The sequence below is a fragment of the Haliaeetus leucocephalus genome, unplaced genomic scaffold (genome assembly GCF_000737465.1).
Source record: "Haliaeetus leucocephalus isolate CR32 unplaced genomic scaffold, Haliaeetus_leucocephalus-4.0 Scaffold944, whole genome shotgun sequence".
Classification (NCBI taxonomy): domain Eukaryota; kingdom Metazoa; phylum Chordata; class Aves; order Accipitriformes; family Accipitridae; genus Haliaeetus; species Haliaeetus leucocephalus.
The window spans coordinates 2338410-2352751 of record NW_010973380.1 but is presented as its reverse complement, the minus strand read 5'-3'; the positions used below and the strand labels follow the sequence as shown (position 1 = coordinate 2352751).

Sequence of the window (14342 nt, the reverse complement as noted above, 5' to 3'; positions counted from 1 at the left end):
CTGCACCTGGGACGAAGTAACACCGGACACGTGTATAAATTGGGAGAGGCGTGGCTGGAGAGCAGCCCTGCAGAAAGGGATCTGGAGATGCTGGTTGACAGCAGCCTCAATATGAGTCAGCAGCGTGCCCTGGCAGCCAAGAAGGCAAACCGCATCCTGGGGTGCATTAAACACAGTCAAAAGAGGTGATTATCCCACTGTATTTGGTGTTGATGTGGCTTCACCTTGAGTACTGTGTGCAGTTCTGGGCCCCACAATTTAAGAAGGATGTGAAGGTCCTTGAATGCATCCAGAGGAGGGCAACAATGCTGGTGAAAGGGCTGGAAGGAATGTCTATGAGGAGCAGCTAAGGACTTTGGGCTTGTCTAGTTTGGAGAAAAGGAGGCTGAGGGGCGACCTCATTGCTTTCCACAGCTTCCTGAGGAGGGGAAGTGGAGAGGGAGGTGCTGAGCTCTTCTCCCTGGTATCCAGTGATAGGACATGAAGGAATGGTTTCAAAGCTGTGACAGGGGAGGTTTAGACTTGACTCAAGGAAGCATTTCTTTACTGAGAGGGTGGTCAAACACTGGAACAGGCTTCCTGGAGAGGTGGTCAATGCCTGAAGCCTGTCAGTGTTTAAGAGGCATTTGGACAATGCCTTTAATAACGTGCTTTAACTTGGATCAGCCCTGAACTGGTCAGGCAGTTGGACTAGATGATCACTGTAGGTCCTTTCCAACTGAAAACATTCAATTTCTTTCAGTTTCGTTTCGTTCCATTCCATTTCATTCCATTCCATTCTAAATTGACTGATTTTTCACTTCTAAATGTGATCTTTAAATGTTTGTGTTCATTCAATTTGGAGCTTGCAAAGGGAAGGGGAAGTAGGTTCTGCTGATTTTCTGAGGAAGCTGTTGGATAAGAAAGGATTTAGACTGGGGCTACACCGTAGCCTGAAGCCAGAGTCACGTTTGGCAGTTTCCCACAGGCCTGCGCAGTGACGAGTCAGCAGGGGAGCCCTGGCTTTGTACCTGAAGGACAGTAGCTGGTTAGCAACCCCCATTCTCTCCCCTTCTCATATTTTCCTCCTTTTCCAACCATCTGATGGACTGAGAAACCATGGGAAACATTAAAACTGTTGTGTGGGGAGATCGACACTATGTATGTGTCTGTGTATCTGTGGGGAGGCAGTACCATGGTGTACATTAAGAATGTCATACAAACAAGCAAAACATGTACACCGCAATCCTGAGTTTTTTCTTAGTGTCAGGACACTTACTTACTTTTCTGTGGTTTGATGCATTTATATTTCAGTCTGGTAAAGTGGATCTCCTTCTTACTCTGTGATAGCTTAGCTGAGTTTTTCTGCTTACTTCAGTTCTATGGCACTCCAAAGTCTCTTAAGATGAAATCTTATGTCTGAATTGATAAAACCGTTACAGATGTGTACACAGAGAAATGGAAAAAGTCTCTGATTGACTATTTCATGAGTGGTTCCCTTCAGTTTTAATGAAAATAACCAAAAGAGTTCAAATAAATAGATTTATTCTTTTCCACTATAGTCTACAATGTGCTACATGTTTCCCACACTTGTAAGCAGGTGTGTTTTGGATAGCTCATGACCCACAGAGACAGATGACAGTGGCAGCTTACAAGTGATATGGCTGCAGGGATAGCTGACTGCTTCCTAGTAAAAAGAAGTATCTAAAGTAGCTATACAGTAAGTTTATCAAACAAGAACTTTATATGTTTGTACCATGGAGAAGCTCACACTGTAGTCCTATCAGTATATTTGTATGCATTCACTCACATGAAGTCTATATGTGGAACAGATCAGAGTTTATACCAGATATAGACACGTACTGGAGGAAGGGAAATGCAGAAGGATTTTTAAGGTATCACCGTGTTACCCAATAAGACTGTGACATTTCATTTATGTTGCTGTCTGCAACAGCTGAAGGTGATTTAGAGGATTATGTTTTACATCTGAACTGGAGTTGGCTAAGAGCATCCACTTGGGCAATGACCTCAGCCCAGCCGATGGGCTGTTAAACGTGGCCACACGCCAAGTGACTTGTCCTTCTGTCATTGTGGGAATCAATGGCAGTGCCAGGGACTGGTTCTGGAGCCCCCCATTCCCTTCTTCCCCACTTTGATTGAGACATGGCTCCCTAATGGTCTCATCTTACCCCTGATTTCGGATGGCTTTTGTGGCAGTAGTAGCTGTGGCTTTGTGTCGCAGCCAAACTGCTTCATGCATGAGTTGTCCTGTGAAGAACAGTTGAAGAGATGGTCCTGGTGAAGGACACAGCTGTATATCGGGGCTAGTGCTGCACGGAAGGAATGTGAGTGTGAGGAGGGTTGAAGGTCCATGAATGTGTAAGGAGGAGAAGACAGGATAGACCTGTAAATTTATCAGTAGTAGAGGTGGGTGCAGGGAGGATGTTATTTGAAGGTGGGGATATCAGAGTTTCAAACTTAAAATGATGGGCAGAGATTTCATAGCTATCTGAGCAGTGCTGGCAAGCCAGGGTGACTTCAGAGGTGGGGAGTATTGATGTAGGTTCCAGCCTCTGGGTCCTGGTTGACCCACAGAGGCTGTGGGGGAAGCCACAGTAGGATTTAGGCATGGCTTAAACATGTGAAGCAAAGTGTTGCAGTCAGAAAACTTGTTGGTTTAGGACCTTCAGAAATAAGAATCCTGTTTTGCGTTGTAGGACACAGGTGCAGAAGTGGCTGTCCAGAAGGAACTATTTCCTGGAGTGCAAGTAAACACTGAATATTTTGAACAGGAACAAAAGATCAATGAGCTGAAAAATGAATTGGCTGAACTGGATATCGTGCTTATAAATGAACAACTAAAAGAGCTGGAGGTATGGAAATTGCAAAGGCATTCCTCATTGTTAATGTAGTGATACACTTACAGAATTATGACTCACTTGGACAAAACAAAATTGTTGCATATAGTCTTATCTGAGGTTTGATCGCATGAGTAGTCAGTTTGTCTACCAGGTAATCTACAAACACTGTGCCTCGATGCAAGTATGTCCATGTAAATACTGTAATTTGTACCGCCCTTCTAGGGTGCAGTAGTAGATACACCTATGATTGCGCATGTGCTTCCATGATGTGCACAGGCATGTGTGCTCATTTGCATGTGAATGAATAAGCAGATGTTTGTAGATGTATCAGTCTTTAACTGTATTTTGTTTTAAAAGCTGAAAGTGTTTAAGATCCTCATTTAATCCCCTCTCTGTGGTGGGCTTGATTGTAGAATTTACAAACTGAGCTGGAAACATGGAAAACAAAATCTTTGTGTCATAGTCAAGAAGCATTTCCCAATGCAACAGGATCAAACAGAGCAGAGCTGCAAACCACAGAGCCTGTGGTGCCTTGCTGGGACAGGCTGCTTCAAGAACTAGATGCTGTTAAGGCAGTGAAGCAACAACAGTACTGTTTAATTAATGAGTACCAGAAAAATCTTTCTTCTGTGCAGTCTTCAATGAAAAATTTGTCAACAGAAAAAGATAACATAAAAATGTAAGTATAGTTGAGGGTTTCTCTTAATAGGTTGCAGAACAGATATGGTCCTAGACTGAATTTCATGCCATACTTCAATAATGCTTAGACAAGAATATGGTGGTTTATCCATCTCGTTAACATTAGGTAGCAAGAGAAGTCTCATAGGTTTGTAAGTTTAAACAGCCTTAAGTAGAAACATTTCTGGTGGTTTTCTGCTATCCTTTAGCAACATCTACTTTTTTTATTTTTTAAGCAAAACAAAGAAATGATTGCTGTGCTAAAAACCTATATAAAAGCCATATTAAAATATTTTTGCAAAAATATGGCAGATGTGAAATATTAATTTTTCTTGAAGGACTCATTGGTTCTAATTTTTTTTCTGAGTGAAATACCTCATTACCCTGAAAATTAACATTATTTGATAGGGAGAATTCTGTGGCAATAAGTAAGTCTACAGTACCAATTCAGAGTTAACCAACACACACACAAAATATTTAGTACCTTGTATGAATTAGCCTTCAAAACATGGAACTAGCCTATCAGTCACAATAATGTATCACAATAATTTGAAAATCTTTAAAATAATTTATGAAATTGTTAATTTACAGCAAAGAGATTGAAAAAAATTGAATAAAAGTCTAGCTGCTAAATGTATTTTAGGCAGGAATTTCGAAGTACTCCTGGAAATAAAAGATGAGTAGATAAACTCCTCCAAATTAGTCTTGAATGAATGGGAATTTTTGAAGTTTTTCTTATACCTAAGTTTTATCTTCATTGTAAATCAGAAATTACCATAAAATGTTATTAATTCACTTAGAGATGACTTAACACTATTGTTGATTTTTAAAATTTTATTTATTCTAACTTTAAAGGGAGGCTACATTCTTTTGGGAAATGACACATTAGTATATACTGCAATTTTAGAGAACATACATTAGAATATACCTTTCCTGCAGAGAGACGTAGAAATAAATAATGCTGTAGAGATAAGAAAGAAATAATGAGACTGCAATGGTAGTTAGGAAATTTGAGAGAACATTGAGAGATACATGTGATTAAGTGAATAAAGTGAGTGAATCATTTTTTAAACAGTGAAATTCTCTTTTTAAAATGTGTCTAGTCCATGTTTTAGGAGATTTTATTTTTTTTTAAATGCTACTCATATTTTTGGCAGGGGTCCTATGAACAACACAGTTCTTCTGGAGAAAATTAAGGCATGCATAGAGTCCTTACGAAAAGAAAGAGATGTCTTAAACCAGTTGAAAACTCAGCAAGAAAGTTTATGTCAGCATTTAACATGCATGGATAAAGTGTTAACTGAAAGCCAAATGAGGCAACTGGAGCAATGGTGGCAACACATGGAACAAACAGTGCAAAAGAAACATGATCAGGTTGTGGCAGAAATAGACGAATTTAACCTGCTTATGAATAAAGCACAGGATATTCAGAGACTGATACAAGAACAGTATTTACAAGCAGACTTACATTCCTCAGCTGCAGGAAAAGCCAAATGTCCTCTACTTTGGACCACAGAGCTACAGGACATTAAACATGGTCTTTCTCTATTAAAAAGAAGGATTGAACTGCAGATGAAAAGAATTTGGAGTGATCAAGAGAAGGTAGCTTTGGAGAACTCTATACATGATTTGCAGAGCAAATTGGAAGCATTATCAGCGCAACAAACTCCTCGAGAGGATGTTCAGATCACTGGTCCTGCTCTCATGAAACATGAAATGATGAAGAAGCTGAAAGAAAATATTTCATGGGTCAAAGATTCACTGTCCTCTCTTGATCAGAAGGCAGCACTTTTCCCCAGTGATGTTAAATCACAGATCAGAAGTTGTCAGCTTATGAACACAGAAGTTCTAAACAGAGAGCCTGTGATTGTATCACTGGATTATGGTCTCCAGCGCATCATTCCCAACTTGAAGCCAGAGGATATCTCTGATATGACTTCCCTTTTACAAACATTGCAGAATTCATACAAGGCTCTTGTTTTGAAATCATCTCAAAGATTACAGAACCTAGAGCTCCAGCTGGAGGAGAGGCAAAAACTTATTGCAGAAGTAGAAAAAGTTCACTGTCAGCTTCGAAATGCTGAGATGCTTGCCAGGCCTGACATGAACCAAACCAGCACATGGTCAGAATTAATCAATCAACAAGCCATTTTAAAGGAGATTTTAAAGGACATACAGGAAATAGAAGGGCTTATCTCAGCCCACTGTAAAGAGAGTCAGGTCACAGCTGGGGAACTGAGCCTGTCTGAACAACTATTTTTGATTGATCAATTAAGAAGCTTGAAGAATAGAGCAAGGAAGACACAGAGGCAAATTCAGAGTAAACTTCATGAAGTAGAAAAAAAGATAGCTGTCTACAGAGAGTTTGCTGAAGGAATAACTTCATTGCAGCAAGATCTTAATGATCTACAGTGTAGTGAAATGAATTTGGAAGAAGATGATTTATTAGGTGCCAAGCAGGAAGTGAATGATAAATGCAAAGCACTTAAAGAAAAAGTATTAGCTTTTCAGTCCAATTTGTCGCAAATAATGAAATACAAAGAAATCTTTGAATATGTAGGTCTAAAATGGGACTCACTGCAGCTGGACGAATTGCAAACTAAATTTTTTAAAATTAAAAATAAAATTAAAGGGAAGATAATACACTTTGATAATGTTGTTAGGGAATGTGATAAGATTCGGGCATTGCTAAATGAAATCCAGACTGTGATATCCACTGTAAGAAAAGAAGCTAACATCCTAAATGATAGCTCTAGCTCTTCTCCTGCTGAGAATCTTATATCTGCACAGATTCTGTTTCAGACAGTTCAACAAATCTTGTACTTAGCCCAGGAGGTAGCAAATCAAATAAACAAAAATGAGGTCTTTGATACACCATTCAAAGAATCTAAGAGGAAAGAAATAAAAAGCCTGGAGAAAGATGTTGAGAAATTGAATCAGTTTCTTCAGAACTTGGTCTCTGGTCTCCAGGGTGTAAACAAGGAAGATATCCAGAATGAAGTAGAACATGTATTCCACATCATAAAGCATATTCAATTAGAGCTCCAGCAGCCACTTCTGATAGACATGAAAGTAATGCAGTATGAAAAGATACGATGGGAAGCAATTCAGAATATGATGCAAGCAAAGTTTTCTGCTATTAAATGTAGAATGGAAAAAGAGAGGGAAAACCAAGAAGAAAAATCTCTTGCTGCTGATATAGAAACAAAATTGGAGACACTGCAAGGTCATGAAATACAACTGAAGACAGATATTGCTGCCCGTGTTGTAAGTATATTTAATAAAAGTAAGGTATGGCCATATGACTTTTCCCAATAATTAGATCAGGTGTCTGTGACTGTAGTGTTTATATTTTCATGACTTATATCCTCCTTTTATTCTAACAACTGAATTGGCCCATCATCATCTTTGCATTGGTGGATATGATGGGAATCATGGTAAGAAAATAAGGATACAAAGAAATTAGTTGTATTCAGTTTGATTATAAACAAGCAGTGGGAAATAGCAAAAGTAAAGAAAGGTAAAGGGGAGGAAGGAAAAGGTTGTGTTGAAATATTGAGCTAAAGAGAGGCTGGGTGCGATTGTCCTGGGATTGTTCTTGGGACTGATTTTATGTAACGTTTTCCATAGTGACAATGATGAAAAAACCAGAAGTTTCTTGTTTCTACCATAAAGAAAAAGCTTACAAGTTGGGAATGGTCAAGGAGAGTAAAGTACAGGTCAAACCAATGTTATCAGGGCTCAGGAAGGGTAAGCAAAGGAAAGGCAACTGGGATCCAAGGCTTTAACACAAGTATATAAGGCATTTATAAGGCAATGCTGGAGGATTGACCCAATTCTTGATGCCTTTGTCAGGAAAGGTCCACTCAAACTGGAAGAGATGCTGTTAAAGGGATGAGAAATGTCGAGGCCAGTTAATAAAACTGAATTTGCTCAACCTAGTAAGCTGAGGGCAAGTGGGAATTCTAGCTGAGAAATGTAATGAGGCTGGAGGTGGACTTAATGGATGGAAAAGGACTGCTTAAGCTAAAGGGCAGTATTAATACAAGGAGAAAGAGTTAGTGAATGAATTTATGTTAGAAACCAGAAGAGTGGTAACCTTCATAGCAGAGAGGTTGTGGAACTGTGTCCTGGTCAAGAAGACCTGTGCCCTGATTGTCCAAGAGATCAATGGATACAAACAAGATAATATGAGGTAGTAGCTAATAACAGGGAGGGACTGAGCATCACTGATGGACTTACGGTCCTGCTGCCAGATTTCCTGGTTAGCTGTGCTTTGTCTTCACTTCTTGGCTATTGTGTGGGAAGGACAATGCCAAAGTTTCTCCGCCCTGTGGGAATCCAAGAGCTGGCAAAGTCACGCATCATTCTGTTTATAAATACATACAAGAAGAGGGTTTGGCAAGTCATAGTGGAGATATCCTCTGGAGCAGAATAAAGCATCAATGTGTGGGCTTTCCTTGTCTGAACAGGTCATATACTGCCATGTCCGTAAGGGATCTTATGGCTCTTGAGTCCTGCCATCCTTCTCTCTGGACTTTTCCAGTATTGGCAGTTCCCTCTTAACCCCTTTTCCTATGGTTGAGGGCAATCAATCCATAAGGTACAACACTGATCTGTAACTACCTAGGTAGCAGTGTGCATTTGCCATGTGTCCTCCCTCACTTCCTCAGGCCAGTTCTGGGAGCACTGGTCTCCAAGACAGCCAGGTGTGAAATTCTGAGAAGACTATCTGGTGATCCAGATGAGCACAGCAGTCTTTCTTGATTGTTCCTTTGTCTTTTTAACACTTTCAGAGTGCTCTGGAGGAGGCATGTAAGACTGGTGAGCTTTATACTAAGGCTGTTCAGAGGGCTGCCAGGTTCCTCGAGGACTATGAAGTTCAAGTCCAGTCTGCTGCAGCAGAGCTTGGTAGCTCTGAGGAGGTCTGTCATACTCCACAATGGAAACAAGAAGAGTTTAACTCTGCAAAGGCTGACATAGAAAACCTGTGCTCCAAGCTGAAAAACCTAGTGAAACCAGAAGACAAAATACGTCTGGAAAATACTTCAACAGAACTAGTCACTAAGGGTTGGGCATTAAGGGAGAAGGCTCAAAGAATGGAAGCTGATGAACTGAGGTAGTTTTAAGAGATCTTCCTAAATCATGTTCCTTATTGTGAGAAATTTGACTGATAATGAATGCAGTGTTGTTTCTGCTCTGATAGAAGCAGATAATTCAGCAGAAAGAACTGTAAGCGTTTCTGTTGTTCCCAGATGTGATTTTAATGGAAAGAAAATTACCAGACAATAAACATATTGCTACTAATTTACAATGCAATCATTTTTAATATAGTCCAAAAAGTATGTATGGGGCTCAACTGAGGGTCATAGGGTGCCAGAATCAGAAGAAAGCACATTTCCACAGTCTCTTAGTTCAGTGCTGGTGCAGGTTAGAATAGATTTCAGAGGGGTCCTAATGCATAAGCTATTCTGATGGCTTGAGAAAGTAGAGACCAAACAAGACACAGGCCATAGTTTCCTTCCTTCAAATATAGGTACAGAAGAGATCTGAAGGACCTTCAGATACATGTAAAGAAAAAGTCAGGGAGATAGAGTAAAAGATTTTTAAATTGCTTTCTCATGATCCAGTGCTTCTGGTTCTGTTGAGCATAACCTTAAAATCTGCTTTCATAATCAAAGAATTGGATGACTATAAAGGCTTTGGTAAAAGAAGAGAGATGATAAGGTATAGAAATAAGAAATTGGAATTGTACAGACCATACATCATAAGGACAAATAAAATGTGTGTTACAAACTGGAAACTAATTTTTGGGAATGTCTGAGGAGGATGGAGACTTAGATCAATACATACAATTCTTCTGAGCAGCTCCATGGTTGATATATGGATATACATACCTATTTCTTTACCTCTGAGGCATTTGTACCCGCATTTCTAAAGTATCTCAGATATTGGACCTGAAGTGTATAACAAATGCTAATTGAAGATAACTTGCAAAATAGTAAGGACTACTAGTTCAGAAGGTTGATTTTTTTTTTTTTTTTTTTTTTTTAATTCTAGTGGGCATTATGGTTGAAGAGAGGAGCAACCGTAACAAATTTTAATTGGTCTATTAATTGTTTCCTACAGGTATTTTGAAAAATACAAAAGCTACACAAAAACCAAAGATAAGGTGTGCGATAATCTTAACAAACTGGAAAAGATGCTTAGACAGTCTTTGTGTCAAATACCAATGTCTTACAAAGAAGCTCTGGAGCACTTAGAAGAAAGCAAGGTAAGAGAGGCTCTGAAGAACTTGAAAAGCTCATGCAAAGCTGTGATGCAGCTGTGCAGGCCATATGATATCATAATAGAAAGAAGTGAAATTCTTTATCCTGTATTTATGTATATATAAAACCACAGAATATCTTTGTATACCTTTAAAAAGACTGGATTATAATAGGCCACATAAAATGAGTATATGTTATTGCTGTAGAAATCAAACATTATCTGTACTTAAGATAGTGGTGTATTTCTGTTCAGATCCCTCATTTCTTCTTTGCAGAACCAGGACTGATCAGATTTCTAATATTGCAGTTGTTTTCCCTCAGAAGTGAAAATCAGAGAATTTCCAGTTTCCCCACCCAGGAATCTCTTGCTGCCTCCCCACCAGACCTCTGCTGTAATCAACCTCTTTGCTGTCTTCTCTTTTAGTACTCATCACATTACAGGCTTTTCATTTTATATATCTGTAACTCCTCCTCATTTCTCTTTCCTTCCAAATAACCAGAAAGAAGTAAGGACAACCTAATTGCCTGGGCACACTGTTCTTCTGTTTGTTTTGTTTACCCCATTTTTCTCCACAGTCTTAGCCAACAGAATTCTGCCATTACACCTGTCTTTAACCAGCTCGGTGGAGTGATTGCCATTTTATTAGAGGATCCTAATCATGTTACTGAATGCTTCATTAACACTTCTGACTGTATTGTTTCATTTATTTACTTGTTTATTTTTCCTCTAAGATTTTAGTCTCCAACATTGACTCGGCTGAAGATGATCTTGTGAAGCTGAGGCAGGTCTCTGGAGAGCTGATGAGATTATGCAGAAGTGACAGGGCACTGGGCAGGATTGTAACAGTGCTGTGGGAAAATTGGCTGGGTTTGCTTGAGGCGGCGAAAGGGCTGGAAATTAACTGTGAAGAGCTAAAGCAGGAATGGAAATTCATCAATGAAGAGGTGAGTTGCTCAACAAAGTGTAAGTTTTGGGGGATGTGGTAGGGATGGGCCCCTCAGTAAAATGGCATGTAAAGGGCTGAGATCAGTGCAGAACATCATTTCCCACCCACTGATCAGCCGGTTATCCCCAGCCTTTCTTGAACCTGGAGTCAAAAATGATGGGGATATTTATAGTACAAATTCTCTGAACCAGAACAACTCTGTGGTTAAAGCAAACGTAAATGTTTTGGCACACTTCAGAGGTTCAAGCTCTCTGGCTATGTAATTCCTGGTACTTAGTCATGCATATGAGTAAATGAATAATGTAACTTAATGTGATGGAATAAAAAAAGCACTTTATCTCATGCTTTGACATGCTGTTTACTTAGCTGGAACGAGAAACAATAATTCTCGATAAGCTCCAGGAAGAACAGCCAGAAAGTCTTAAAGAGAAAGAAAAGGCTACCAGAGAGGAACTGGTAGAATTACTAGATTTTGTGAACTCATTTGAGGAAAACATCAACCAGCAACAGCTGCTCTTACTCTTACTTCTTCACCGAATAAGAAACATCTTGAATACATCTGAAAATACAGAGGCAGAAGCTGCTCTTCCTGCCTTATGTGAGATAAAGGCAATGCAGGATCGCTGTAAAAAGTAAGTGGTGTGAAATTTCTGTTGAAGATATGACATAGGACTACTTAAAAGCACAGCATTTTATTAGGTGTGAAAGAATATATGAAAGTTGTAATGCACTTAAAATGATAGTGAATGCCCTGCTGGGTCAGACCAATGCTCCATCTAACCCATCTGCTGTCTCCAAATGGGTATTGGGAGTTAGTAGTTGGGGAGAAGACGCGAGCCTGGCCTTATCCTGTGTGGGCTGCAATTTGTGTTCAAATGTAGAAGGAATCACAAGGGATGATGGTCGATTTTGGAGGCTCCAAGCTCTTGTGAACTTGAATGAGATGTGTGGGTCTTCCACTCTGATGAAAATCAGACACTGTGCTTTTTGCAACAATCATCTTTTGCCTTACTAAGTGAGTGTCACTATTTAAAATTTGCCTCAAATATTTTTTGCAAATCTGTGATTGTACTCGCCCTTCTCTATGCCTGCTTTTTGACATGGAAATCTTTGTGAATGTCTTCTGCTCTGCCAGTGTTTTTGGACTCTGAGAACCTGAGCTCTATTTGCTGTTTAAATATGCATGCTGTCTGATTTGGTCTACCAAGATTACTTTGTTTAGCAATATCTGAAGACTTGTTTTTGAAGAAACTGAGACAATAAAGGACAGAAACTCAGAGATTTAGTTACAGAAAATAATATTAAAATACAGACAAATGTGGTTCTGGATATATATTTTAAAAATATCTGTATTGAGCATGCTCTTTGATTACTTCTACTTAGTGCAGACTCTAACACTTAATATATTCTTGCTGGAAATCTTTCATAGGTTGTATGAAAAGACTCAAGACCATAAGGATTCTGTACAAGCTGAGATTCAAGAGAGGAACAAGATCACTGAAGAAATAAGTGCTGTGACAAATGCATTACAGAATGCTGCATCTGTTTTATTACAAGATGCTACTAGAAAGGCAGGACAACTGGAGGTTGGTAATGGCTCTGATACTGTGTGTGGATGTTTGGAATATGTTCTCTTTTATGTTGGGGCTTGAACTTGCTCCAGATAAAATTAATGGCAAAGTATATGCATATGCACGTTGACTTAAAGAGAATAAATCTGGCTCAGCAGAATACGACTGACCCTGCCATGTCCTTGGTTTGCGTTCCTCTCCCTCTCTGTGGTCCAGGTAGCAGCTATAGAAGTCTTTCCAGATTGCAGAGAAATTCACAGCCAGTTGCATGCCTTTTAGGAAGGACTGCTTAGTGTATATGCTGCGCCTCTTCCCCCTCTGCATACCTAGCCAGGGCAGCTTCAGATGCTCTGGATCTGATGTCGCACATCAGGGGGTTAACCTGGTAAATGCTTTTTAGAAGTCAAATTTTGATCAAGACCACAGTCTCCACCAGCAGCAACCAGCACTCTGCAGCAACCCAATCTATACATTTCTATCATTTCAGTATATTTTTGTTATCATTCTTTGAATTCTTGACTTTATGAAATAGTACTATTCCTAACGCTTCCTGAATGTGGGTTGGTTTATTTATTATTTGAATTACATTTGTTTCAATTTAGTCTTGTTGTTTATATTACTATCTCAATTTTAAAATCTTGATCAAAAATTTATTTTTAATTATATTTGAGTTATCTTTTAACTACAGAACTTTATAATTTGTTTGTTCTAGCCTGCTAAGGACTATTACAAATTTGGGCTCTCTTTGCTTAGCCTTGTATAAAATATAGTTGGGGGTCCCCACCATGTATTTTCTTTTGAAAGTGGATGCTTGAAGCTGGCAAAGGGCTAGGAAAAGTACAGAAGCCAAAGAACATGGTGGCAGATATGAGCATTTTCCTAGGGGTTAGCAAGAAAGAGAAATGTTAACTACATCTTGAGGAAGTTCTGAAAACCCATGAGCCAGCATTACTGTGGTGAAACCTTACGGATTTGTCTGAAAGGGCTAGTTTTCTATTTAAAATGATTTAGAATTAGAATTTAGAGTTGGGTCTGCTCTTTTACTGAGTTCTTTGTATCCAGGAGGAAATGTTACCACTGCAGGTGCTTGATGCCTGCTCTTTTCCCTCACATCCAAACTGTGCTACTCTGAGCACCTAAAACTCACCCAAAAGTGAGCTTAGACCTTGTTCCTGTTACTGGCAGCAATCGGCACAAGCAAATGTTAAGCAGCAATCCTGTCAAATGATTTCTTTGTAGTGGTATATCACAGCAGGCCAGTTCCTTTTGAGAAGATTCAGCTGAATTGAAAAATTCCTTCATTTTGCCTAATGCAAACACCAGTAAGCCAAAATCTGCAGGGCAATTTCATCCCTACCTCCAAAGAAAACCTAGTTTCTATAAAATCTATAGCATTATTCAGGGCTCTATTGCATTTATTGAATGGAAATGCCTATTTCACTTCCAGATGACAAATCTGTCTTAGCTGGGTGGCAAAGTTTTAACTCCCCAGCATAGATGAATATGCAAATAGGAAGTGATATCATCTAGTCCTCTAGGAAAAAAATTGGGACAGTTTTGGCAGGCTTCTGCTTTCCAGCGAAACAATCTGTGAAATGTGAATGTGCATTTATATACAGAAACCAGTTTGCAGGGGCATGCTTTGTTTTGGAGTCTAATGTTGTAACTGATTCTTTCAAATTCAAGTCAGGGAATCTATAAACTCTTGTAAATGTTGGCACAATCTTAATTGGGCCATTTGACAGCAACAGCCTTCTCTATGGTAGAATGAGGCACACAGCGCTGTGGCGGGTTGACCCTGCCTGGACGCCAGGTGCCCACCAAAGCTGTTCTATCACTCCCCCTGCCTCAGCTGGACAGGGGAGAGAAAATATAACAAAAGGCTCATGTGTCAAGATAAGGACAGGGAGAGATCACTCACCAATTACCATCATGGGCAAAACAGACTCAGCTTGGGGAAAATTATCTTAATTTATTGCCAATCAACCAAAGTAGGGTAATAAGAAATAAAACCAAATCTCAAAACACCTTCCCTCC

General features: G+C 39.4%; 1 protein-coding gene across 1 annotated transcript in view; it reads left to right on the top strand.

Annotated features, from left to right (window-relative positions):
* SYNE2 (spectrin repeat containing, nuclear envelope 2) overlaps window positions 1-14342 on the top strand; it is a 178648-nt gene that overhangs the window by 62976 nt on the left and 101330 nt on the right. The window contains exons 47-54 of the mRNA XM_010584145.1: window positions 2697-2852; window positions 3254-3519; window positions 4676-6785; window positions 8315-8637; window positions 9648-9792; window positions 10520-10732; window positions 11101-11366; window positions 12164-12320. Of these exons, the coding sequence (XP_010582447.1) occupies window positions 2697-2852; window positions 3254-3519; window positions 4676-6785; window positions 8315-8637; window positions 9648-9792; window positions 10520-10732; window positions 11101-11366; window positions 12164-12320 (3636 nt within the window). The remainder of the gene's footprint in view (window positions 1-2696; window positions 2853-3253; window positions 3520-4675; window positions 6786-8314; window positions 8638-9647; window positions 9793-10519; window positions 10733-11100; window positions 11367-12163; window positions 12321-14342) is intronic.